This window comes from Eublepharis macularius, chromosome 8 (genome assembly GCF_028583425.1).
Source record: "Eublepharis macularius isolate TG4126 chromosome 8, MPM_Emac_v1.0, whole genome shotgun sequence".
In the NCBI taxonomy this organism is placed as follows: Eukaryota; Metazoa; Chordata; class Lepidosauria; order Squamata; family Eublepharidae; genus Eublepharis; species Eublepharis macularius.
The window spans coordinates 44,103,989-44,131,777 of record NC_072797.1 but is presented as its reverse complement, the minus strand read 5'-3'; the positions used below and the strand labels follow the sequence as shown (position 1 = coordinate 44,131,777).

The following is a 27,789-nucleotide window of genomic DNA, read 5'->3' as shown; positions in this document are numbered from 1 at the left end:
TTTAGAGGAAGAGGAACCAGTAATGAAATGCTCTACTTGGCTGCAAGACAAGGTATACAAAGACACTGTGGGACTGAACAATGTCACCTTGTATTAAAAAAATGTTCTGTTTCTACACAGCTGGTTTTCCAACTAACACATGTTCTCATTTTTTGTCAGTTTAGCCTACCTGAGAGAAATAGCTCTGAATAAAATCTGTATCAAGTAAGTAATTAACTGACTGCTCCCACAGTTCTAAATCATTTTTTTTATTTCTGTATCAATCATTTTAAAATGTTTTAAATACATGATTTGCAGTCTTTAAAATATCAACCTATTTCTATCCATGTAATTTAAAAGCGTCAAATATGGTATTCATTACAATATAATTGTATCCATCTTCTAATAAGAGGCAGGGGGAAGGAATAGCCATTAAATGTTGTTGCTCTTTTTCAGGACAATCTCAGAGTAAATCTAATTGAAGAGAGCTGTCAAAGACATTTTGCTCCTGTTAAAAGATCATGGTGAGGATGGCTTGGTATTTCTTATACAACGTTGGCTTTTATTAAAATCAGCGTAGTTTCAATATCGGGAGGGCACACCATGGTATAGCCTGATCTTGTCAGATCTCAGAAGCTAAGCAGGATCAGTACTTGGGCTACCACCAAGGTAGACTCTGCACAGGAAGGCAATGACAAAACTGCTTCTTGCTTGTCTTGAAAGCTCCTTGTGGAGTCGCCATAAGTTGGTTACAACTTGACAGCACACACACATATGCACACCCACGCGCGCACACACAATTTTTACAATATTAATAATATATTTCCATGAAAGCTTGCATTGTCATCTGCTTCAATTTACATTTCATCCCAGAGATGAGTAAAACTAGTTTACAGAGTTACCATGTCATCAGTGGCTCCCACATCATCTTAAGGTTCTAGTGTTACCAAAAGACACAGGACAAATCAGCAACCATACCAGTATGTTAATACAAAAACTCAGACCTGAACAATGGACCTGAACTTGCCATGTGTTTATGTATTCAAAGAAATACACACCACCAAAAAGAACTAGCGCTGTAGTGCTGAGTAAGAGTTACGTTAGTCAGCTGTCACAATCTAGATGGCAAGAAGTGACCTTGCACTTTTCACAACCCTCTTGAAGGGCTGGCTACTGCGTGAAACAGGATGCTGGACTAGATTGAGCACTGGTATAATCCAACAAGGTTCATTCTATGTTCACAAGCTTCGATCCTTCACTAAAGGCAGAAAGTCTCCTTCTGAATAGTATAACCCTTTTATGTGCTTCAGCCACCGGTTAGCCCACCAGCATTGCCATTATTTCTTTATTAAGTCATAAAGTTTCTCCTTTGGCTTGTTTATCCTACTTGAGTCATAAATCCTTTAGATACAAATCATACCAGAAATGTTTGCTACAGAACCTAGTACGCTGTTGAAGCCAAATACACATTTGTGTAGGGAATTGAAGAGTAAAGCTCGCCTGGGAGTATATAGGAGCAATCCTAAAAAAGGGCTAGTCAGAAGTCCCATTTTATTTGACGTGGACTTAGGATTGCAACTTATGTCAAAAGAGAGACAGCAGATCAGCCAACCTCACAGCTCAAGCCCCAAATAGCTGACCACCATGCTGACATCAGTAGTAAATTAGATTTGACTGGGAATAAAAAAAAAAATTCTGGGCAAATGATGTTCCAGGTTTTCAGTGTGCTCATAATACAGATGAGCCAGAAGGAAAGAGAGTTTTGGAGACTTCCTGATAAATAATGGTGGGGAGTGCATGGCTTCTGAAGACTCTGCTGAGGCCGGCTGTATTAGAACTCTCACTCTCTAGCCAGGAAGAGCAGCAGCAGCAGCAGATGGTAGAAGTGATGCTGCTGCCTCATTCACGCAGTAAGCCCCACCTTCACAACTCTGGGCCAAACTAAGGACATGGGGAAGGAAAGGCATTTCTGCTCAGTAAAACCAAGGACAGGTCGCTTAAACAATAGTTGTCACTGAGGACTTCATACCTAGCTTGGTGAATAGCCTCCACCCATTCTTCTCCATCGACTTCCTCCTCACAACGGAGCTCAAGTGGCTTTTGTCCTTCGTGGCCAAAGAGGACAGTAAAATAAAACTGTAAATTGTAAAGGAAATCAAGTTGTACATATCAGTATATAAAAGAAAAACGAGCTACAAATATTTGCTTTATTTCTAAATACGATTAAATCAAAGCATACATATAAAAACTGGGTTAGGATTTAATTGGTATGGCCTGATGATTAAACTCTTGTCTACAACATTTCTGTAACTTTACTTCTTACTGTTTTTACAACCTGAGTCATAAACAGCAACAGCATTTCTGTAACTTAATACTAATCTACAATTATGAGGGACATAAACATCTATATGCTACCGTTTATCTGTGGGCCAATTCACATGCTACAAATTCCCTTCTGTGTACATGTTGCCAGCAGGACGTCCCAGTCCATGCACATATAGCCAAACATTTGTGTATAGATTTGTCATATGTAACACATACAGTATTCAGTAAATCATAAAAGCACATAGGCTAAATAAAAATACATATACAATAAAAATTATTGTCGTCTTTAAGGTATTAAGGTCTTTCTTGAAAATAAGGAATTAAGTGGTTTGCCTATCCAAGATGAGTAAGACAGGATAAGGGCAGGCCTCTTTCGGGAAAAATTCCATACTCCCCCCCCCCCCAACTGTATACTCAGAATAAATACTGAGGGAGGCTTCTGATATCTGGGCTATCCTGAGGGAGGACCATCTAACATAGGTGTGCCATCTTCCACAGTAATCATCTGATTTGCTTGTTGAATACTTATCCCCTCAAATTCTCATGTAATTCTGTATACCACACACTTACTTGTAAATTAATCATTCCCCAAATTCAGCATGTTGCATAGATTGCATTGCCTGCTTCAATCTGTTTACTCTTCCTGTTATTTATGTATAGATCAAGAAGGATAGCCATGTTTCTCTTAGCAGTAAAAAAGAGCAAGAGTCCATTAGCACCTATAAGACTAACAAAATTTGTGGTAGGGTATGAGCTTTCACAAGTCACAGCTCACTTCTTCAGATACTGCTAGATATAGTTACTTGTGTGTGTTCAATAAAATTAAAAGCAGTTCTATCCCCACTTCTGTGTCTTGTCACCACAAGGTTTTCCTGAAGTTTTGTGCCTGCATAAAAACGAACTCCAGTATTCTTTACCCTGGGACTCAGAGGTGACCTTGTGAAAGAATGCAATAACGGACACATGTGCCCCCTCTGTCCTCACTCAGTAACAGGAGTTTGCAACCAAAGTTTAGACATGTTGTTGTTTGGCATTATGTCTGAATCAGAAAACTATTCTTTGAGATGTTCCTCTGGAAGCCATGTGAGAAAGGAATCTACAATAAACCAGTTTGGCATCTCTCACTGACAATTTTCCAAAGCACTCCCACCTTCTCCAGGCCACAGCCTTGTCTACATCTATCCCTGCTTTTCAGTCATTTGACTGTCTGGGGATTCAATCAGAGAACATATATTTCATCCATCATGCTTTTTTTAAAAAAAAGAGAGGAGGGGGATATCACTAATGAGGAAGGGGAGGCGCAAGGATGAACAGTGTGGGATAGCATCCAAGGATTCTGAAAAGTCACAGGCAAGGACAGGGCACACAAATCATGGTGTCTGGGACACAAACCACTGTTTTGAACCCAAGCTGTGACCTCTATCAACATCTTTACTCCCAGGGCTTACCTAAGGTTGTCCCTATTTTCCTGCCTCAAAGCTATTTTGACACCTTGTTCACTTAATGAAAAGAAAAATACCTGGAAAGGTGGGTACTGAACTCAATCAGGCAAGATTAAACCAAATTTTGAGCTGAACCATTGTAATAATGCACTGTTCCCTCTTTGATCATTGAAGAGTACAAAGCAATTAAACAACCTGCAGTATAAAACAACATTTCATAGCCAGTGGATAAAGATTAACCAATTCCCAGTTTACCATTTATTATCTGCTAAGGGGTCCATACCAGTGGGTTTTTTTTCTATTATATGAAATCCAACTGTCATCTCTAACAATGACCATGCAGGGAAATCCCCTTAGCCTCATCTTATGCTGCAAATCCTCAACACCTGCTCCTTGTGACTTGCACACAAGGCTTCTTAAACTCTCCACTTGAAAAACAGCATACTAAGTAAACAGATTCTTCTCAACACTATAATTTAGACAGCTGTACAAATGTTTTGGTTAACGTAGTTCTAGGGACTTGTTCAGTGAAAGGAAATAAATATTTATTACCTTGTGAAAAGATCTGCATGCTCTACTATTTATCTTCGTTCATATTCCTGGACTTTATACCTATGACTGCAGGACTCCAGGGACAAACAAAAGGGGATGGCTCAACATGTCCAATCTCCAGATACTTAAGTCCATGGATCTGGACCAGGTTTAAAAAAAAGTTATTTTTACAAACTTGGGGGAAACCCAGGTTTGCAGAAAAATCTGAAAGGTTTAAAAAATGTGAAGGTAATGTTAAATGCACCCCCCCTCCACCCACACACCCAGAGGAACATTATCTGTACTTGCACAGACAACATGCCTCTGTCAGCTGTACCAGATGTGAGATGGAAGAAGTGGAGGGGAGCTACCGCCTGAGGAAGATAGGTGAAGGCAGCAGTGCTGCAGATGGGTGGGGCAAGGAAGGGAGAGAGTGGGAACAAATCTGCAGCCTTCCCCATTCTGAGGTTGTGGCAATATAGGTATATGAAGGAGTGGGAGTTGCCACCGAGGCTGCCAACACCAACACCATCTCCACCATCTCCCACTTCTCCTCTGTGGGTGAGGAGCAGAGGGACATGCACCATGCCATTCCCCACCCCCACCCCACACACAAAAGCAGCAGCTCTGCAGATGGACAAAGGAGGAGGCGTGAAAGCTGCTGCTGCTCACCCCCTCCACCAGTCAGGCTGCCAGTGCCAACCCCACCACCACTGCATCTCCAATGCAGGAAAGCAGGCAGCAGAGCAGGAGTCACTACCTCCCTACCATCGTGTGAGCCGGGTGGGCAGCCAGAAAAAAGGGAGCAGGAGCAGCAGTGGCAATGTAGGTGGGTGGGCTGTTAGGCAAGTGGCTGGCCTGGTGGGCAAGTGGAGACAAAGAAGGGATTCCCCCTCACATAAATCTTGCAGGTCTCCATATGTTACATTCTGGTTCTGGACTTCCCAGTTGCATTTAGATCGCTATTTTGAGTTTTAGTCTGATTGAGTAAGGCAGTTCTCCTATTTACATTAGTCCAAGAAAAAACATACTTTTAGGATCTTCCTCATTTTCATTATGAGGTTTAAGAAGTCAAGCAAACAACAATATATACTGGGTAAGCAATATATTATAAAAATACAGTATAACTATTGACTTCTCTCCAGTCACCTTTTTTAGGCAAGATGTTCAAAGAAGCAGTGGTAACTCAACCACCAATGTTTCTAGCTACTGAAGAATATCTGAGTACTTTTCAATGGACTCCAGCCTGGGTATGGAACAAAAGCAATCTTGGTTGTCCTGCAAGATCCCCTTCTCAGTCAGTCAATAGAGACCATATGTCCCCTTAAGTTCTCCTCAATCTGCCACTGGCTTTCAGTATCATCAGACAAGGTATCATTGTAGTATCTCTGGCCAGGATGAGATTTGGGGTACACAATTTAGTAGTAGCTCAGATGGTAGGGGTATTAAAAGATGGTTCTGTGAGACTACTGCTCCACCACTTGGCTGCTGCTTATGTGGTGTCACAAGGTTCCATCTAGTGTCTCATGGTTTAAAATCCATATGAAATTGATGAAAGTTTTGGACTTAAATGTGATCAATATATTGATAGCACTCAGCTCTGTTTTCCTTTCCCCCTGATTTCAGGAATATAGTGAAAACTCCAGGATAGTGAAGGGCTGGATATGGTTGACCAAACTGAAATTTCATCCAGGCCAGATAGAAGTACTAAGCATTGGATATAAAGATGATTCAGGAAGTGGTATCCAACTTGTTCTCAGACAGTTACATTCACTTGAAGAATCAGGGTCACAGTCTAGGGGTGCTCCTAGAACAATCACTGTATCTGTAATGTAAATAAATAAAACAAGGGCTTCCACCTAGCCTGGAGAAAAGTGGGGTTCATAGCTTTAAGCCAGGGACCAGTTTGCCTCAGCCCACAATTCAAATGTAGCACAAGGATTGATTGGTTGGACTGAGGAGGCTCAGCCAATCAAAGGGGGGAGCAGCAGGAAATGTATCTAGCTTCTCCCTTCCTTCAGCAGGCATTCACTATGGCTATTGACCCACCCTTCCTCCCAGCGCGCATCACAGGAATAGCTGGTCACCAACTGGGGTGAAGCTTGAATTTTGGGGGGGGGGGGTTCACCAAATTGGCTGAGGTGGGACTGTTTTTTGCCTGCTCAGTGATGTCTTTCATGATAGGGATTAAATAGGCCTGGTTAAAATACTGGTTAGGCCACAATCAGTTTTAATGGAATAGGGCAGCTTGCTCAGAATAAGTAGGGTTACTCAGCAAACATCCTGAGGCGTCATGGTGATGGGAGGGTGTCCAGAACAGACCATAACATGCCGTGAAGCTGGACATGCTGTGAAAGAACACCCCAGGTGCTGAGCAGCATCTCTTAAACATGGCAGGTGCCTAGCAGCACATCAGGGGAAGGGGATGAAGTTGGGCACCTCTCAGCATGGGAGAGCTATGCAGGCTAGGATAAACAAGGCAGGCGAAACTGCCAGCCAAGCTTGAAGCCACAGTGGACCTGCCCAGTGGGCCCCCAAGGAGGATGCTGTGACAGACTGCACTTAACAGCAGGTTTCCGAAGTGCAGGAAAAACAGGGAGGGGGAGGGTTAACTATTTCCTAGAATGAAGAGCTTGAGTAACAGGCTGCTCCCTCTTCTATGATTGGTCAGTTAGAAACGGTCAGAAGGCAGTCAGTTGTTTTCTGATAGGATTTTGGAGTCAGTGAGTCTGTCAAGAAAAGTCAGTCAGGTTCACCTTTGGAGTGAAGAGAGAAGATTCCTTTGTTTAACTGTAGTATTACTGTCCTGAGGAAGAATTCTATCTAAGAATTCAAAGTCTAAATGTCAGCATAAGCTGAAATATGCTTTACATAGACACTAGAGAACTGGGAGTGTGTTTTGGTGAGAGTGATTGGGTAGTGGGTTGAGACTCCCTTTCAAGCCAAAATAAGAAGGGTTAAATCTTCTGAGGAGAGGAAAATTAATTCCTGCTCCGTTTCTAAGGGAGTTTGGCTCTGATAAGGACCTTGGATCTGTTGTGAAGGAAAAATGGTTTTAGACTAACTACAGGAAACCTGAAATGTCATAGAAAACTTTCTGAAGAAACACTGTTGCTGTAACTAAATTGCTAAAGTAAAACACCTATCACTTTTAAGAACCAAGAATATATGAAAATAAGCTTCAAGGATACTATTTTGCCTATTACAAGTAGTGTACTCTGTAATACCAATACAATTTTACCTCTGCATTTTCATCCCCTGACTACTGTTACTCAATTCCTGCCTGTAAAATAAAGTTATTTCTTTTTTAATGTTATACAGTCTCTAGTGCCATTTCCATCAAAAAGAGAGCTCCTGTTTTTCCCCATCAAGTTCCAGGGGTGGGCTAAAAAGCCAAAATTGTATCTGCGTGTCAGGGTGGGACAAACAGACGTTCAAAACCACAAATTAACAGGCTTCTTGGGACTGCTCAAAATAAATTTTGGTAGGAAAATCTGCCCTCACAGAGGGAAGAGTGAAGGGGGATCCATCATAGATATCTAATACAGCCTGCCCTAGGAATACTAGATTGTTGTTTCCATTTTGCAGATAAGAAGAACCAAAGAGCACAATACATGTCATCCAAAAAGTCAGAATAGATTGAAACCACAGATTGGAACAAGGTAGGGTTGCCATTCGCACACCCGGGGAAGAGGATCCCCCGATCCCACCCTTCCCCCACCCCCCGCGCCCACTTACTTGGCTGGCGGGGAGCGCACTCTCTGGGGTGCCCCCTCCCTGGGGGGGTGAGCTCCTGTACTGCAAGAGCGAGCAGCGGCGGTGAGAGCAGGCCGCTCTTGCCGCCACTGCCACTGCCACTGCTCACTCTCACCACCGCCACCGCTGTTCGCGCTCACCACCGCCGCCACCACCCACTCTCACTGCCACCTGCTCTCGCCGTCACAGCTGCTGTGTGCCAAATGAGAGTGGGCGCGGTCATGGCAACAGCAGGTGGCGAGGACAAGGGCTTCTTTTGACCTGGGGGCGCCCTCTGACCCCACGTGATAGCATCACTTGCGGAAGTGACATCATCATGCGATCTGGGAGTGCGCACATGCGCTGGGCGTGCACACGTAGAAGGAAGCCAGGGTAAGTACTAGCTCTCAATCCCCCACCGGGACAGTCCAGGGACCTGGGGATCCCCCGTCGAGGGACTCCAGGGACCTGGCAACCCTAGAACAAGGAGCTGAGATTTTGTGTGTACATACGTACTACGTATTCATACATAAAACTACTTCATAATGTTTACAAAAAGCAAGTAGTCTTTACTATCTAGTGCAGCTGGCATGGAACAGGAACTATGGAGGAATAGCAGCATGATGCTGGGTCATGCAGAGCTTCCTAGGCAACCAGTTTGTATTTGCCAGCCCAGGATTTCTATTTAGCACTGGAAATTACATTTCTGTTTACAACTGCTAATTATTATTAGCAAGCAAGCAATTAACTAGATATATGAGGTAAGATTGATGTGACATCCTGGACTCCCCTCTTTTGTTTTGTTTTCTATATTAATTACACCACTTGGTTTCAAAATATTCAGCAAAATTTATCCAGGCAAATATCTACTGCACATGTTCTTTAATAAGTCATGATGATCTGAAAATTACAGATAATCGTATATTTAACATTCTGAGCTTTCCTCTACACCTGTCATTAGTTCTGCTGTCCCTAGGTCTGTCTCTGGATCCCTCGTGCTCTTGTGTTATGACACAAATGAAGCTCCTGTGTAACACTTATGACTAAACTTCAAAAGTAACTTATGTATTTTTCTTTTTTTTCACTGAACTGCTGCTAGGTGCTCTAACTGCTCCAAAAACAGCAGCATCTGAGTCCAGTGGCACTTCAGAGCCAAACAAGATTTCCAGAGTGTAAGCTTTTGAGAGTCAGAGCTCTCGTCTTCAGACATCTGAAGAAGAATCTGAAAAAGTGACATTTGACTCAAAAAAGCTTACACCCTGAAAAACTTGTTGGTTTGTAAGGTGCCACTGGACTCTGATCCTGCTCTTCTGCTGCAGACCAAAACAGCCACCTATCTGAAACTTACTGCTCCTAGAAACCCAATTAGACACACTGGAATGTACCCATGTGGACAGTATTGTATTGTTTGGGGGTGACATTTACTATACAATTCAGATCAAGGCCATTCTGTGATGAACTGGTATGCCTTTAGCCATTTAAAGAACTTGCCAGGCTATCATTTCTCAAAGAAAAGTTGTCTGGCTTCAGACTGAGTCAACAAACTATTTGGAATTCCTTGCCAAAACCATACCTCAAAACTTCCTTCTCTTACCTTACTTGGAAAGACACCTGGACCGGGACGAGGTGGCACTGCTGATTCTTTTAGATCTTACAGCAGCGTTCGACACGGTCGATCATAATCTTCTGACCCACCACCTTGCCGATGTGGGGATTCGTGGAACAGCCCTGCAATGGCTGAACTCCTTCCTTCACAATCGGGGACAGAGGGTGACACTCGGGGAACAGATGTCCGCTTGCCATTCTTAGGTATGCGGCATCACTCAGGGGGCGATTCTTGCCCCGATGCTATTTAACATCTTTATGTGCCCCCTTGCCCTGTTAGTCCACAGCTTTGGCTGGGTTGTCACAAGTATGTGGATGACACTTAGCTCTATCTGCTGGTGGACGGCCAGCCTGATCTTGCTCTGGATTCCTTGGCAAAGGGTCTTGAGGCTGTGACAGTATGGTTACATCAGAGCCGCCTGAAATTGAATCCCCTGAAGACAGAGGTTCTGTGTCTGGGTCATGAGGCGATTGAGCTGGGGACTCAGCTCCCAGCCCTCGACGGGGTACAATTGAAACCTTCGCCAACGGTGAGGAGCCTGGGTGTGACCTTGGATGCCACACTTTCAATCGAGGCCCAGGTCACAACCGTTGCCAGGTCTGCCTTTTTTCATCTTCGACAGGCCAGACAACTGGTGCCCTATCTTTCGCCCCGGGACCTGGCCACAGTAATCCATGCAATGGTCACCTCCAGGCTAGACTACTGCAACTTACTCTACGCTGGGCTGCCCTTGGGCCTGACCCGGAAGTTATAGCTGGTCCAGAATGCAGCGGTACGCATCCTTACCGGAACGCCAATCTGAGCACACATTCATCCTGTGCTGTGCCAGCTGTACTGGCTCCCAGTAGAGTACCAGACCCGGTTCAAAGTGTTAACCTTGGTGTTTAAAGCCCTTCACAGACTGGGACCTGCATACCTGCGGGACCGCCTCTTCCATTACGTCCCCTGCAGGGTGTTGTGCTCTGCAGATAAGCAAGTCCTGTTGGTCCCCGGCCCAAAGAACATCCGTCTGGCCTCAACCAGGGCCAGGGCTTTTTCTGCCCTGGCCCCAGCCTGGTGGAACGCTCTCCCGCTGGAGATCCGGACCCTGCGGGACCTGTTACAGTTCCGCAGGGCCTGTAAAACAGATGTTCCACCAGGCCTTTGGCTGAGTGCCAGCGGGTGTCCTCCTTCTTCCATCTAAGACCACCACTTTTTCTGGGGCTGCCCTCGGCCATCTGCTATGCCCATATATGGACTCCAAATATTTGTTTAAAGAGCCTGCTCCTGGACTATTTTAATGACTTTTTAAAAATTACTATTGATTTTATGGTTTTGTGACTTTTAATGTATTTTTGGAATGCTGTAAGCCACCCTGAGCCCATCTGTGGGGAGGGCGGGGTATAAATCAAATAAATAAATAAATAAATAAATAAACAATTCCCTGAACCACTCTTCTATGTTGTCAAGCGGTAGACCTGACATTCCACATTTCCCTCAGTTCTCCTTACAAGCCTGGAAAGAAAAGTGTTTTATTTCTAAGCTAAGCTGACTGCTCTATAACTAGCACCACAACTTGTCCACAAAGTACATTCAACCACAGCACACTCTGCTATACAATGCTTTAACTGGCTCCAACCCACCTTTATTCGTATAGCTGTGAAGCCCCCATTCTGAACACATATCAAGTGTCCCTGTTTCTCTCCCCTTTGGATTATTTGCTGCCCAGATGCCAGGACTCTTGCATGGATTAGTAGCTATAGCCAACTCTTTCTCACTTTACCTCTTCCCTGCTTCTCTCCACCCCCATTCTCTGCCTTGAGTAGACTAGGGCTGAATCCACATTACCTCAGCGCGTCCCGGTGTTACACTAAATGTTCGCTAAACACCTGGAAGTATAGTGCAACACCGGGACGCACCGAGGTAATGTGGATTCAGCCTAACTCTTAGCATGCAACTGCCTTGAGGGGACTAACTCACCACCATTATCTTCTGCTTTGAGTGAACTGACTTGCATGAGATATGAATACTTGAGCTGAATATCACATCTATGGATGACAGGCTATGGCAGATAGATCCCCATACCCCCACAGCAAGCACTCCATGGTCTTGGTTGAAAAGGCTTTATTCAAGGAATCAAATCATATTCATAGATATGTCCCACAGGTTGATAAGAAGTTGACAAGAATAACAAGATCTGTAAAAACTATGGTTCATATAGGTCCCAAGTACTCATCCCTCATCCCAACAGGAAAACATAACTTTTGGTGCGAAGTCCTGAGAACTCCCTAAATAGTTTACATGCTTCATCTAAACAGGAGAGAGGCAATACATTAAGAATGAAACAGTGGTCGAATCCACATTCACCCATTACCCGCATGTTTATCGGATATCTTCCGTTTGCCTCCAATCCGCGATTTTTTCCTCTTCGTTCACAGTCCTGCTTCCAATCCGTCTTTCTCGTGCGTCCCTCCAGTCACACGGCCGCTTGAAAACCGCTTTTTGGGGCGGGACCTTTTTTCCCCACCCATTTTTTTTTATTTTTTTGAGCGCACTTTCCCGTTATTTCGATCTTGCCTTATAAAGAAACATCATTGAAGATAATGATGCCTCTCTTTCCCTCACTGACAGCACTGATGGCTCTCTCCCGTTTCTTTTTTGGAAATTTGGAAGCATGTGGGAAGCTTTTGTGGGCATTTCCTATGCAGGCCAGTTCAGTGCCTGAATTTTACTGAAGTTTCACTTCCTTGGAGTGTCATTATTTCGATATTTCGTAATTTCGATATTACAGTAATATAAAATAAAAAAAATAAAAAACAGTTAAAAAGGAAGTTTTGTGAGTCCGTTCTGAGGATGGATTCACCCCAAAATGATTTTTCAAACTACCAGATTTGATTCAGAAACAGCATAATCAATAAATCCAATGCTATGAAGTCAAAAACAGTCTTTTGCAGACTACGGAGCACTTGCAAGTTGAATCAGCCAATAGGAACTCTCGGAATGGCCGGAGATACAGGAAGGGGGGTGGTTTTTAAAAAAACCACGTAAATTGCGCATTGGCCCTTCACGGCCACCGTGAAACTCCCGTTGAAAACCTGTGACCACATATTTGGGAGAAATGCGAATGAAATGCGTCTGTTTAATGAGATAATGTGACCGGCACTCGGGATTGCGTGGGGAATGCGGGGAACATGCAACTTAGAATGAGTAATGTGGATTTGACCACTGTATTCTTTCCCCTGAGAACTAGCAGGTTTGGCTTCAAAGCACAAGAGATAAGACACTCTGGATACAGCAGGCCTGTGAATACAAGGCAAGTTATGACATCAGCAATATGATATCAAGGCACAACATAGAACAATGGTTCATAGTAACACATCAGCAGAATCTAATGGCATGGAGTGGTGCAGACATGACACTGAGTGGCTCCTTTAGTGGGAGTTCTAGTATTCAGTATTATTAACTGCTTGAGTATGCCTATTTTCCATCCTAGATATTGGTATTATTCTCTTTTGTTTTCACTCTTCCAGGGTCTCTGGAAGAGTGGGTTGCCAGCTCCAAGTTGGGAAATTCCTGAAGATTTGGAGGGTTGAGACTACTGAGGGCAGGGTTTGGGCAGGGGAGGGACCTCAGCTGAGTATAATAACACTATGATTCCACTTCCAAGGCAGCCATTTTCTCCAAGAGAACTGATCTCTGTTATCTGGAGATCAGTTGCAATTCTAGGAGATCTCTAGCCACCATTTGAAGGTTGGGAATCCTAGTACCATTACATATGTTTTGGCACTTTATTCAAGATCCCTTATAGTGGTTAAGTGGGTCACTGCCCAGATTTCAGGTATTCTTTAAGATGGGAATAAAAATTAAGTCAGTAGCTCCTTTAACATAAAATGGGCAGAAGAAAGGTATTCTTCATTACACTCAAATTAGACAGTGGGCCACATTTACATTGACATGTGTCTTCCTGACCTCATGTGGTAACAACTTGGTATAGCTTCAAGATTAAAATATGCAAGATATATGTTGATTCAACTCTTCTTCAACAGAACAGGTGACTATTCATTATAAATAGTCATGATTCAAAATATTATTTCAAGAATGTAAAAATTCATAGCAGATTTTAACTTCTGTGAAACTCTGTCACTCTGAACTAGTTAAATAAGGTGTATATGTATTTCTATGTATGGCACAGAAAACCTTAAGGCTACAACAACCCAGAGAATTTTGTAGACTATATGCCTCAAACTGACAACCAAATGGTCATGATGAGCGCCAAGCAATTCATATTGTACTGAGTAGAACTATTCCAACAACAGTGTAATCCTACTCCAGTCTAATTCTATTGATTTTAATGGGCTTAGACTGGAGTAACTCTGCACAGCATAGCACTGTAAATATCTTAATCTCTATCAGAACAAGGTAAAATCTAAAGCTGGTTCTCCTTTCTAACCATGGCCTGTTGCATGTTAGAAACATGGTAAAATATGTTAAATCTTAAAATCAAATGTATAATTTGTACAAATTCATCATGAATGTGACTTGTTCTTTATAGAACCATTTCACTCAAACTGGTTTCTTAACTCATTTCAACTTCAAATTTGTCATCACAATATAGGGATAGCCTCACTGTCATATTATGGCAAATACCCACCTTCAGTACACACACAAACAGAGAGAGAGAGAGAGAGAGAGAGAGAGAGAGAGAGAGAACTTGCTTTTGAATTATATAAAATTACAAAACTATTTTAGATGAACTTTATTGAAAATGCAAGTAGTGCTTTATAAGCATGAATATAACTGCAATATTGTTCATTGACACACTTGGGTTTATATAAGGATTCATGGCAATTTCATTTTATTGATATTTATGAAGACTATCTCTTAAATGTACAGTAAATGAAAAAAAACATTGCACTCAGACATGAACATTTCATTGAGAAATGTGCCACAATCCGTAATATGTTATAGCAAGGATAAGCATTGAAAATCAAGCATGCTATAAAACTGGTAGGCCTACAATTACACTGTTTTTAACTGAAGAAATGTTTCAGTTACATTTAATGTCTATTGACAAACATAATTCTTTTAAGGCTATGATGTCAATATTTTACATCTTCAGATTCCTGAGAAGTCATCTTGCAATGTAAGCTGCTACGAATCACTACCATAAATAGAACATACAAAACCTTCAGACCTGGAACTGGGAAATCAGGGTTCATGGTTGCTTAGGGCACATAAAATGGACATATTTCTAACCAACTTGAAAAAAATGAAAAATTCTTATCTGTAAACACATATAAATGAATGTAATGTTTATTTATTATGTTATTGGTTCATATAATTTATTATGTTATTGGTTCATATAAAGCTTTTTTTCTAAAAAAGATTTCACAGTTTGCAAATTTTATAATTTTTTTTAAAAATGGTAAATAAAACATGGGGGCTACCGGTTGGCAATAGCGTGGCATCACTTCTGGGGAAAACCCAGAAGTAACATCACATTTTTCTAGGAATCGCCAGAAATTCTGTGGTAAAACCAGAGTTTGTGGTGATTCCCAGAGTAGACTGATGTCACTTCAGGGGAAAACCCAGAAATGACATCACACCATCACCTGATAGCAATTTTTCAAGATTATTTTTCTCACACTGGCTGTAGGGGATCTCCCACTCCAAGCAAGAAAACAGAAGTCTTAAAAACAAACATGTACAAAAGTTAAGTCCAGTTTTAGGTTTGGACGTTCTAACTTTAGACTGATTGCTAACTGAATGTAAGAAAAGGTGGGGTATAACTTTTCAGCAAAACAAACAAACATATGAATTCTTTGTAAAGCATAAGAACCCTGGAGGATGTTTATGATATGCTTTTGATTTTCACATCTTTAAAATTAGATGTTCAACCCACTCCTACTGCAAGACAATACTGAGAAGGAAAGGTGTTTATTATTTTTACTTGGCAATAAAATAATGCAACTTTGATATATTATGAGGACAGTAATCTGATACTACAAAGACTGGCAAATGCAAACAGCAATACTTGAAGGATTGTTTGAAATGCTAAAATACAAGCATTGATTCAAAAAGGAATCGATTACCACACAGGCAGGTTTTATGTTCGGCTGACAGGAACCACATACCACTATCCTTGTTTTCATTTCTACAGCTTTACAACAAAGTTATCACTGGTCCTTTGAAGTGAAATTAAAAGAGAGAAGCTTCATTTCTTTGAGAGAGAAATAAACTCTCAGTAAAGTACAGCATCATGTCTCCCCAGGGATGAAAGGTTTATCAATTTTCCTGGCACATAGCTCTCTAGAAGAACATAAAGAATGTCAGTCAGGGCTGCAGGACAAATCACAAGAACAGGTATTATCTCAAAGTAGTCAATTTCAGAATTTATTTTTATTTATTTAGAAAATTGATAGGCCACCTCTCTGGAAACCTGCTGAAGGCAGTGTGATCTAAAGGAAGATGTTTTATATCCTTGTGACACCATTATATCCTGGCACCATTGAAATCAATACCCCCAAACCACTTCCATAATGGAAAACACAAACAGTACATGGTGTGACAAGCAATTATCTGTGTAGAACATGTTATTTGTCTGGTTGCTTATCCTGGTCTGGCTAAGGCTGCTAGAAACACAAGTATTTAATAAAGGTATGATAGTATTATGTAATAATCATAACACTAATCATTACATAATAATTATAATACTAAAAACTAGAATGATAAAACTTCTCTGGGGGTACCTTTTTTAAAAAGTGTTGGTCACACAACTTGTATCCCAATTACAACCCATGAGCTGCATTTCTTCATTGCCCAGATTTTGACACCCAACCACCCTTGTTTTTGGTGCCCTGGGCAAGAGGTACAACTACTTTCATGGAAACTGTTCAAATACCTGGGTCCAGAAGTTTGAATATGTTTCAAAGAACACAATTTAAAAATCCAATTTAATGGAAAAAACAGGCTTTGGATAGTCACACATTTATAAATGCCTTCATTACTCCACTCAGTATTATCTTACCTCTGCCTTCATATTAAACAGCAAAACAGATGCTATAGTTGCTGCATAACTTCATCTAAAATGAAAGGCTTATTGACATGCCATATGAGACAAAAAATATAACACAATATGGATCTCTACATTTGAAGAAGAACAAGTTCTACCATAATCGATCCATCTCCGTTTCTGCCATTCTTCACATCTTGAACTATTGTTCCCATAAGAGTCCAAATCCCAATCTCAAGGCAATTTTCAACAAGTTACAGACTTGATGCTGCATTCTTCCTAAAATGCTTACTATTCAGCCCACCCACTATCTAGCACATAATCATTCATTCTAGAAAGACATGAAACATTAATCATGTTCTATGCTCATATTAGATCTGTTATCTCAATATGAGTTTAGAAGGCATATCCCATGCCAGTGGTGCAACAAACCATCCAGCTGGGACATTCAGTATCAACAGTGATAACTTTTGAGTGTTGAATTAGGACAGGGAGGATTTAACTGGAGCAACATCTTTACCAAAAACCCAGAAGACAAGATGCTAAGAAAAAAAGAGGAGAACCAGAGAGATCACATAGGGATCCTATTCCCCCGTTGGAGGTGAGGGATTCTTCACTCCCACCTTTTGCCCCCTGCCACCACTTATCTGTCTGTCAGGGGGGAAAGGCGGGGAATGGGCCTCCTGGGCATACTCCTGGAGCTGACACGATGATGTCACTGATGTCACTGACGTCATTGCACCGCCCCAAGAGCACTCCCATGCTTTGCAGCAAGCCGATTTGGGCCCCAAACAGGCTGAATCAGGGCCCCAAATAGGCCAAATCAGGCCTGTTTGGGGCCCAAATCAGCCCACTGCAAAGTGCGCACATGCTCTCTGCCTTGTGCAATGACATCACTTCCCAGAAGTGCTGTCATCATGCTGGCATGGGGCCATGCATGCAAGGACATTCCCGGCAGCACAGGGAAGGTAAACACTGGGTCCCCTCCCCACCCTCCCACAGGGAGAAGGGAACATGGCAACCCTACTAGAGAGTTTGATCACTTATGTCCTAAGGACCCTTTCAGGAAAACAGATAGATTAAAAGGCACCAGGTGTCAGGAAGATACCAGGAAGCTTGAAGGCCCCTGACTGGGAACAAGGTAAGGTGAACAGATCCTTTTACCTTCATAGCGGTGGGGAGAGAGGGATGGCACTTACCAGGGGTTTCTTTGTTGCACTTCTGCTCGGCAGGAACATGCCCATTGCTTGTTGTCCTGACAGGTTTTTTGCCTCCTGGGCCCATTTCCCAGTCCTTTTCCCTCCACCAGCCAGGGAAGTGGTGGCGGGGAGCAGAGGCTGGGAGTGAGGGATCCCCTGCCCCCACTGGGGGACCTGGCAGCCCTAGTCTAAGTCCATTCCCGGCATCCCCACTCCAGATAAAACCAGTTGAAAACCTTCACCACTCATATTATTTGGTGGAACGTTTTCTCTTATTCTTTCAGCAGTGCTGAAGCGATACACTCTGAGGCACTAATCAGGATGATATGAACATTGGTATTATAAGCCCATTAGACTGTAAGATCCTCGTAAGACTTTCTCCCCTCTTGAAAGGAGGCAAAATCTGTGCCCAACATGGCAAGAATATTTTATGTGGTGATCCTGTGGGAAAAGCTGCTAGTTGATGTAAGGAGAACTATCTCTTCTCATGTTCAATTCAAACAGAAGTAGGGTTGCCAGCTCTGGCTTAGGAAATTCCTGGAGATTTGGAGTGCAGAGTTTGAAGAGGAGTATCAGTGAGGTATATGGCATAGATTCTACCCTCCGAAGCAGCTGTTTTCTCCAGAGGAACTGATCTCTGTAGTCTGGAGACCAGGTATAATTTTGGGAGATTGAGATCTTCAGGTCTTGGAGGATGCAACCCTAAACAGAAGTGTAAAGGTCTATTGTTTAAGTGAGCTTTCCCCTGGTTTAAACTGTTCTCATGAGATATACTGTTTAAATATGCCAGCTTTTGGTTGATTTTAATGTATCTGTTTCTATTGAAAATTGCTTGAGTCACAAGGAAAAGTGGAGTAGAAATATAGTAAGTGAAAAAATGATTTATGGAGTTTTATGTAGGGTGCATTATTTCCTTTCCTGGAAGTACAGAGGAAGACAAGAAGTGGTGGTGATAGCATTGACTGTACAAGGTCTAAAGGTTTCCATATCCAGCCAACTTTTATGCTTATCTTAATAGAAAAGTTGTGATATTAAGTGCGCTGGGGACTGGACAGATGTTGGAATGCTGAGTGAGAAGTTAGACAATGGGTTTTCTAGACAAGGGTGACCAGGAGTGGAGTTAATCAGCAGCACACATGGGTACTCCAATCTGGATATGCATCTAACATGCAATATAATATTTAGCATCTCCACACAAAATGGATGCAGAAACAATCCCATGTAGAGCCCACCCACATTACGTCACATCAATAAGAATAACAGTTATTGCAGTGAGTGGCTTTTAAAAAAAAAACAAAACTAGTCACACATAATGCTTTAATGTATATGACTAGATCAGGGACAGGAATATCTCTTTTTTGTAGGAATGAATATGGCTAAAATGGCATTTGTTGTCCCTCTATCTTGTTCTGACTCACAGCATTTAGGCTAATGCTGTGTTTTGTGGCACAAAAATCCATCCTCTAACAACAATATAATTAAACATGGAGAAACCAGAGACTAAAAAGTCAAGCATTCACTAAGGATTAATTAAGAACTTTCTTTTTCAGTTTTCAGGAAAGTTATCTTCAGGAAAGTTATCTTCAGTAACATTAAATAATGACACCTTCACAGCCAACTTATAGCAACCCCATAGGGTTTCCAAGATAAGAAACATTCAAAGGTGCTTTGCCATTGCCTGCCACTGCATAGCAATCCTGGACTGCATTAGTGGTCTCCCATCCAAATATTTATCAGGATTCATCCTGCTTAACTTCCGAGATCTGATGAGATCTTGCTAGCCTGGGCTATCCAGGTCAGGGCTTATATAATACCATACTGTGTACAAATATACATTATTAAAAACAACACTTTCTTCCTAGGAAGCAAGACAAATTAAAGAGATTATTATTATACATAATGCTGGGCTTTCATTCGTATCTTTTAATGTATTTTTATTATTATTTTGTAAACCATCATGGGCAGCATAAAAATGTTCTAAATACATACATACATGGGCCACAATTCAGTTCTAATAGAACATAATATTTTTACATGATGCAATAGAATGTGGATGAAAATGAGTATTTGAACATGCATTCCATGGAAGGAGTACAGTGCAGACAGGTAGCATCCACAAGTGAATTCAGATGTGGTTGTGGGTGCACGTTCAATTTATGCTTACAATGTTGATCCAGGAAATAATATGCAAGCTGAAGTCTGTCAACATATGAGAAAAAAGGTATTTAACATAACCTTTAAATTAAAAAGCTTATCAATATATCTGTATTGATATATATCAGGACTGTTGACACAATCACCCCTAAGCTCTCTGTCTCTGCAGACAGAGCGGAACAGTCTCTCTGGTTTACAGGGGAATTGATGGCAATGTAATGGGAGGGATGATGGCAAGGTGGCTGATCAAACACAGCACAGAGTCCATATTAGAGCCTATTCTGTATCAGTGAAAGGGTAAAAAGACAATATTACTCTGCCACCACCACATCTACACATAATCGTCCAGCTGAGCTGTTCTGTATGGTTCAGAGGCTTTTACATTATAGCCCAAGGGAACTGGACTTTGACCACACGATGGCCCACTGTAATCAATTTGTTACTTACTTTTCAGACAAAATCGCCCAGATCCACTCTGAGTTAGACAGTGATGTGGATGCATGTTCAGATGATGTACCTTTGGCATCTGCTTGTCCAATTTATATGGATACCTTTCTGCTTGTGGGGTCCAAGGGTGTGGACAAGATCCTTGGAGAGGTGAGGCCTACCTACCACCTGTGTTCTCAACCCTTGCCCTTGTTGGATGATAAAAGCTGCCAGAGGGGGACTTTCTGACTGGTAAGGGGAATGGTAAATGCTTCCTTGAGAGTGGGAGTGGTGCTGACTGTGCTCATGGAGGCAATGATTAGGCCTGTTCTGAAAAAACCCTCCCTGAGCCCTACTATGTTGGAAAACTTCCTGCCAGTCTCCAGTCTTCCATTCTTGAGCAAGGTGCTTCAGCACGTGGTCGCTTCCCAGTTCCAGGGACTCTTGGAAGAGACTGAGTTTCTGGATGCATTTCAATCTGGCTTCAGGCCAGGATTTGGAATCTTGGTTGATGACCTCTGCCAAGAACTAGACAGGGGGAATGTGATGATGCTAGTCCTGCTAGATCTCTCAGTGGTCTTTGATACTATCAATTATAGTATCCTGCTGAGCCACCTCTCAGCACTGGAATTAAGGAGCAATGTGCTATTGTGCTTCAAGTCCTACCTGTAGGGTTGCTAATCCCCTGCTCAGGGAATTCCCTGCGCCCATCCTCAACCCCCCCCCCCAAGTCCCGCTTACCTGGCTGCCAGGGGAAAAGGTGGGAAAATGCACCTCCCAGGGCACACTCTCAGGCAGTATGGCATGTTCCCACATGCTGCAGTGGGCCAGTTTCAGTCTGAAACTGAAGCCAAAATCAGCCCTCTGCAGAGTGCAGGAGAACTCCAGGGCCCGTCATACCACCCTGGGAGTGCTCCCATGCTCAGCAGTGGACCAATTTCAGCCCCAAACAGGCAAAAATTGGCCCGCTGCAGAGCGCAGGAGCACTCCCAGGGTAGCACATGGCCTGAGCAATGACATCGCTTCCCAGAAGTGAGATCATCGCATAGCCCTGAGAGCACCTACACCATGAGGTAAGTGCCAGTTCTCCCATCTCCCGCTTAGAGGGCAAGGGGAATGGGCAACCCTACCTCTACCTAGGAGGTCAGTTTCAGAAGGTGATGTTGGGGGATTCCTGCTCTGCCTCTTGGCCACTGGCTTGTGGGGTTGTGCAAGGTTTGGTCTTATCCCACAAGCTATTTAATATCTATATGAAGCCTCTTGGAGAAGTCACCAGGAGGTTTGGGCTGTGGTGTCATCAATATGTGAATGACACTCAGCTCTACCTTTCGCTCCCACTTAATTCCAAGAATGCTGTTGATATTTTGAACTGATGCTTAGAGTCAGTAATAGGCTGGATGAGGGTGAACAAGCTGACAACACAGAGGTTCTCTGGGTTAGTAGAAAAGTAGACCAGGAACTTGAGATCTCTCCTGTCTTCAATAGGGTTATACTTCCCTTGAAAAGTCAGGTTCACAGCTTGGGAGCGCTACTTGACACAGCACTCAGCTTAGAAAACCTAGTAACTGCAGTGATTCAGAGTGCTTTTGCCCAGCTTTGGTTGGTGCATCACCTCTGCATGTTCCTGGCACAGTCAGATCAAGCCACCATGATCCATGCCATAGTTACATCTAGACCGGACTACTGTAATGCACTCTACTTGGGGTACCCTTGAAGAGCGTTCAGAAGCTGCAGCTAGTGCAGAATGCTGCAGCTAGACTACTGGTTAGGGCTAGCTATTGGGAACATGTGATCCTGATATTACAGCAATTACACAGGCTACCAAGTCACTCCAGAGTACAATTCGTGGTTTTGGCTTTGGCCTTTAAAACCCTAAATGGCTAGGGACCAGAGTAGCTGAAGGACCATCTTCTCTATATGCTTTACCCAGAGAAAGAAGCTCACCTAGTGGGTACACGAGAGAGGGCCTTTTTGGTGGTAGCCTCATGATTATGGAACAGCTTCTCAAGGGAAGTGTGCCTGGGCGCCTCTCTATTGATATTTAGGAAGCAGCTGAAGATATTTTTATTTAGGATTACTTTTAATTAACTGTTTCTATGTTTATTGGCAGGTGTAAACTGTGCTTTTAAACTTTGTTTGTATGCATTTTATGATTTTTTTAATTTATATTTTAAATCACCTTGAGTTCCTGCAACATAGAAAGATGGCCAATAAAATAACTATCTAAATTGCAACTTCCTGGATACATAAATTCAGAGATCAGGGTCATGGACAGACAAGACTGATCTTTCTACAAACCTGAGAATAGCCCAGGTTTGCCGAAATATCTGAAATCTCAAAAGAAAAGAAAAAGAAAGAATCCACCCAAAAATAATAGAAGCAGCACCTGTAGCTTTAAGAAACAAAAGCCTTCAGTAGCTGTTGCTAGGCTGCCACAACAGTAATATCAGCTATTCAGTATTTCATCCTAGGCCTCTGTCAGTAAAATATAGGGGGAGGGAGCAGTAGAACCCTAGTCCTCTTCTCCCAACCTTTACCCCCTTCCCACCATTCAGGGCCAGTGAGGGGGAAATGTGCAGAGAATGGGCTCCGGAGTTCTTCCTTGTCATGCCAGGAAGGACATCATTCCTGGCACAACAAAGAAATGAAGGCCCCTGCTTGAGTCTGAGAGCCAAGCTAGAAGTGATGCCTTACACAGGTTGGACACTTGTCAGCCTCCTTCAAGTTTTGATGGGAAATGTAGGCGTCCTGGTTTTACAGCTTGGCTCTCCATTACAGCTGCAAGACCAGGATGCCTACATTTCCCATCAAAACTTGAGGGAAGCTGACAAGTGTCCAACCTGTGTCAGGCATCATTTGTAGCTTGGCTCTGATGTAAATCCTCCTGCACACACCCTCTATCCCTCCGGTTTGGGCTCCAGGGGACCTGGCAACTCTAGGGAGCAGGGCTCTTTCCAAGGCTGTTTGGGCTTTTGAAAGACGATACATCAGGGCCAGGGGCAGCAGCAACTAACAGGCAACTAGATACTATGCTAATTGCTGACTCACCCAGACCTCGTTGCTTGCTACTACTCAACATCAGCTATCTCATGAAAGCCACTGCAGTGTACTGGTTATAGTTTCAGACTAGGATCTGGAAGACTCAGGCTTGAATCCTCATTCAGCCATGAAAGCTCACTAAGGCCGTCGTCACACGGGCATCTCTTCCGTTAAATTTACAGCATACAGCGTCCTACCTGTTATCGGCACAGTAACGTTTCTTTGGGTCACCTAACGGCTCTTCGCGCCACCAGCTGTCCACACCGAAGCACTCTGTTCTGTTCTCTCTAACTGCGCAGAAGCAGCTCCTCCCCCCTTTTTAAAAAATTATTCTGGCGTTTAATTCCGCTATAACGGAATAACAGCATATAAACATTCCGTTAGAGCAAAACATTACGACCCTTTTGTTTTTCCAACTTTGAAATTATATAAATAGCCCTTTGCCCGCAGAAAACTCCCTGTCTGGCGTGATCCCCATCGCTGAAGACTCTGCCATGGCGATTGAGTCATTTTTACTTCAGCAGAAAGTTTGCATTGTGTTATGTCGTTATGGCGTTATAAGGACATAATAAAATAAAAAAAGGGGAGTCGCAGGAAGAAATGGATTCTGGGATTGAAGGGAGGGCATAGGATGTTGCGAGGCGAAATACATCGATGTGAGGCATTCACACTGAGGCACAAAATAGCGCAACTATCAAGCACAAAGCAGAAGAGAGAAAATCGCTACAGTGTTGGAATAAGGTGGGTGTTTGCCAGGAAATAGCGCCATTTTAGCACTAAATAAAAGCCCGTGTGACGACGGCCTAAGTGATGTTGGGCCAGTCACATAAACTCAGCCTAACCTACCTCACCGAGTTGTGAAGATAAAATGGACGAGAATGATGTAAGCAGCTTTGAGTCCCCATTGTGGCGAAAAGTTGGGCATAAATGATGTAACTAAGTAATAAATATAGCTAAGATATAGCTAATAGTTATGTTGGCTGGTGGGTGGGAAGGAGAGAAGGAAACAAAAGAAACAAGAAAAAGGAAGAAGCTATGGGGGCTTTCAGGGAAGGAAAAAATGATGAGATGCCCCCCACAAGTCTTTGCAGGTCACTCATGTGTTCTCTTTAATTTCCACTTGAATATAAAGACGGTTGGTTGCTTCAAAATTCATAGTATTTATTTTAAATAAGTTTCTCTTTCATTCTAGGAGCTTTATTTTGCACCATTAATTTAACGTTTTTTACCTCTTATTTCCTGAGTTATAAAGTACTAAAAATGAAGTTATTTTCCTCAGAATACTAACTACAGGTCTGATTTGAATGACAAGCAAAATAATAGAAGTCTATGCCCTCATTAAAGTCAGTAACAGCTTTTACCAACATATACCATATTACTTTTCCCCCAAATTAGTTTGATGTTCTCATTTTCTATATTAAAAATATAAAAGAACTACTTTTGGGAAGTTTCCAAAGAAAAGGTTGCGGTAAAATAGTTTTAGAATTGTTTTAACTATCGTTAAAATCATTCTTATTCCATATGCTGGAAAAAATTCCCACAGCTCTCCACCTCACCCATATCCTTCCTGTTCTGGGTCACTTAAAAATAATCTTGAATTGTGAGAGAATTTCAGGACATGTATGTGAAAATACTAGGTGATCACACTTGAAACTAAGGCAAATGGGCTGAAATGAAAATCAAGTAAATTTTCCAGTGACGTGTGGAATATAAAAAAAGGTCCAAGCAGAGTATTTTGCCTGTGTGGAGTGCAATCTGCTGATGCTGCAGTATATCTACAGTGGGAGAGCAATACACATAAATTGCTAGCCATTGTGTCAGCCAGCCACCTGCTTCCTTGTACCATCCACTGGGTTACTTTACTGAACTTCAGGCGGCATATAGTGAAAGTCCAGGGTAGCTTTTAATGGATCCTCAAATTGCTGTGGAATCTTCTTCTGTGGAGGCTAGGCCCAGGTGATTTGTGTGGCATCAAGCTGCTACTGCACCTGGGTGAGTTGCGCCAATTGCGTGGTAGCAAATTGCCAGTGGTTGCTGCTGGACCTGGCCTCTCTCCAAAGCAGGAGGCAGGGGAAAGGGGTGGACTGAGAGGCCAAAATGGTCCTGCCTTTTACTGACAGAGCTTAAGGGTTGAATGCTGACTATAGTGTTCTTGTTGCCTAATAACCCCCACAATGGTCAATCAGAGGGCATTCCTCTCTTAAAGGTATAAGTGCTGCTTCTATTATTTGGGAGAAATCTTAACCCCCTTTCTGTTTTTGCTTTTCAGATTTCAGATATTTCTGCAAGCCAGGGGTTTTTCTCAGTTTTATGTAAGATCTGGCTCTGATCTCCAAATTTAAATATGCACAAATGGGTCAATGTGGACGATTAGATATATTGATAAGAGGGACCCAAAAGGAACTTGTGTGGAGAGAACATTCCACTCCTCGTGCCTTTGCTTCCTTCCCTCTCCCACCACTTGTCCCAGATGTCTCTTTCTCTTCCTCTCTTTCAGTATCTCACATTCTCCCCCCCTCTAGTATTAGTATCCCATCTCTGTCACTTCCCCCCCCCATCCCCTTCTCTTGCCCTCTCCATCACTCTGTTTCCCTGTCTGCCCAGCTGTCTCCTCCCAGCCACATGCCCCCCTAGATGCTGTACTCAGCAGCCCAACCATTGGGCTCACATTCCAGTGATGGTGGCAGCTGTCATGGGCGTGGAGCAGTAGCAAAGTGGGGACATTGGGGACAGCAGCGGAACCCACTCCTCACCCACTCTCTGGGGCAGTAGCGGAGGGCAATTTGGCTTGCTTGCCCACACCCTCTCTGCAGCTTTGCTTGTCTGTCCAGATGTCCCCCTCTCTGCTGTTCTGGCCATGCAAGTTATGAAGGTGGCAGCAGCTGCTGTGGTGGTAGGTTGGCTGTGGGGAGGACATTGGGGGAGGCACAGAGGAGGCTCTCAGTCCTTTATGGTTGGTATGTGGGGAGGGTGGTTTGGTATGGAGGGGGTAGGTAGCGGAGGTTCCTGCTTTACCTCCCCTGCCAACCCCAGTATCAGTTTGGAGGCAGTTGTACACTTAAGCACAGACAACTGCTTTTTTAAAAAATTAAATATATTCTTATTGTGGTTTAAGATTTTTCTGCAAACCTGGAGGGGACCCCCAGATTCATAACAAGATCTCTCTTCTTTCGTTATGGCCCTATCCAGAGAGCTAAGTATCTGCAGATGGGGCCATGACAAGACTTAGATATACTCAGTGCTTTTTTTCTGGGGGTACACAGGGGTACACATACCCCTAAACATTTTGTGAATCTAACGGGAGAAAGTAAAAAAGTTAAAATGTGGGAATTCTCGCTAAACCAACTCCAAACGTATTATGGATATTTATGTGATTTGTTAGGTTTTATGTAGCATATGTTGGCAACAAAGATGTTTAGTTATATTTAAATTCACTAGGAGCACTGTTCATCTTACAAAAAATGGAACGTCTTTGAGCATCGAACACACCACCGAGATCGCTGGCATAATCAGTGATCGTTAGGGTGCAGACAAATACAAACAAGTCTTCTCTAAGCCACTTGAGCTCTGGTAGTTGGAATCTAGCACAGTGATTGGTCAGTCTTGTTGCTACCCCCGATGGCAGCAACCAATTTGTGTATTGGTGTACGTTTTGCAGAAAGAGTGCAAAGAGTTTTTCTATACCGAAACTCTATAACCTCATTGAGTGGCAGTATTTCAATATGAGTAGGAAAATTACTATTTTACATCATCACAGCGAGCAAAGAAGTGTAAAATGAATGATGACTCTGTAAAAACAAAAGATGTGACAACAGTGTCGTGTGATACAGCATCTGCTGTAGACCACTTGGACAGTGGGCACACGGCCCCGTCCTCTGTTGACCACTTGAAGAGTGAGCATTTTCTTGGTAATTTTGTCCATTGGCTGCATTTGATCTTCTTGAGTCAAACTGAGAGTACCCCTAGACATTTTTTTTAGAAAAAAAAGCACTGGATATACTGATACATAATCCCGCGCTCAATCTTTCAAAACTTGTTAGCAGAGATTTACAGCACAATGCATGAAGATCTCATGGGCAAGCCCCAAGAGATGTTGATGCATTCTTTTCAACAGGAATATATTTGATTAACAGTGAAAGTAAATTCAAGAAAATTTAATTAGATATTTTAACTTTTTGCATATTTTTAGATGTTAAAGGTACACGTTTTAGAGAGTTCATTACAGCAAACCTATAAACACTGTCTTCTGGCTTAGCTATCAACTATACCTTATGATTTCTTCCATGCTATTTTAAACAACTTTCCCCCCTCATGTAAGTTTACCTGCCAGGATTGCTTTATCAAGAACGGCCATAGAAAGAA

The 27,789-nt window shown here is 42.7% G+C and overlaps 1 protein-coding gene across 2 annotated transcripts in view; it reads right to left on the bottom strand.

The window, feature by feature from the left end:
- RASGRF2 (Ras protein specific guanine nucleotide releasing factor 2) overlaps nt 1-27,789 on the bottom strand; it is a 159,218-nt gene that overhangs the window by 110,387 nt on the left and 21,042 nt on the right. For both annotated transcript variants that reach the window (XM_054987368.1, XM_054987369.1), the window contains exon 2: nt 2,009-2,115. In XM_054987368.1, coding sequence (XP_054843343.1) covers nt 2,009-2,115 — 107 coding nt within the window. The remainder of the gene's footprint in view (nt 1-2,008; nt 2,116-27,789) is intronic.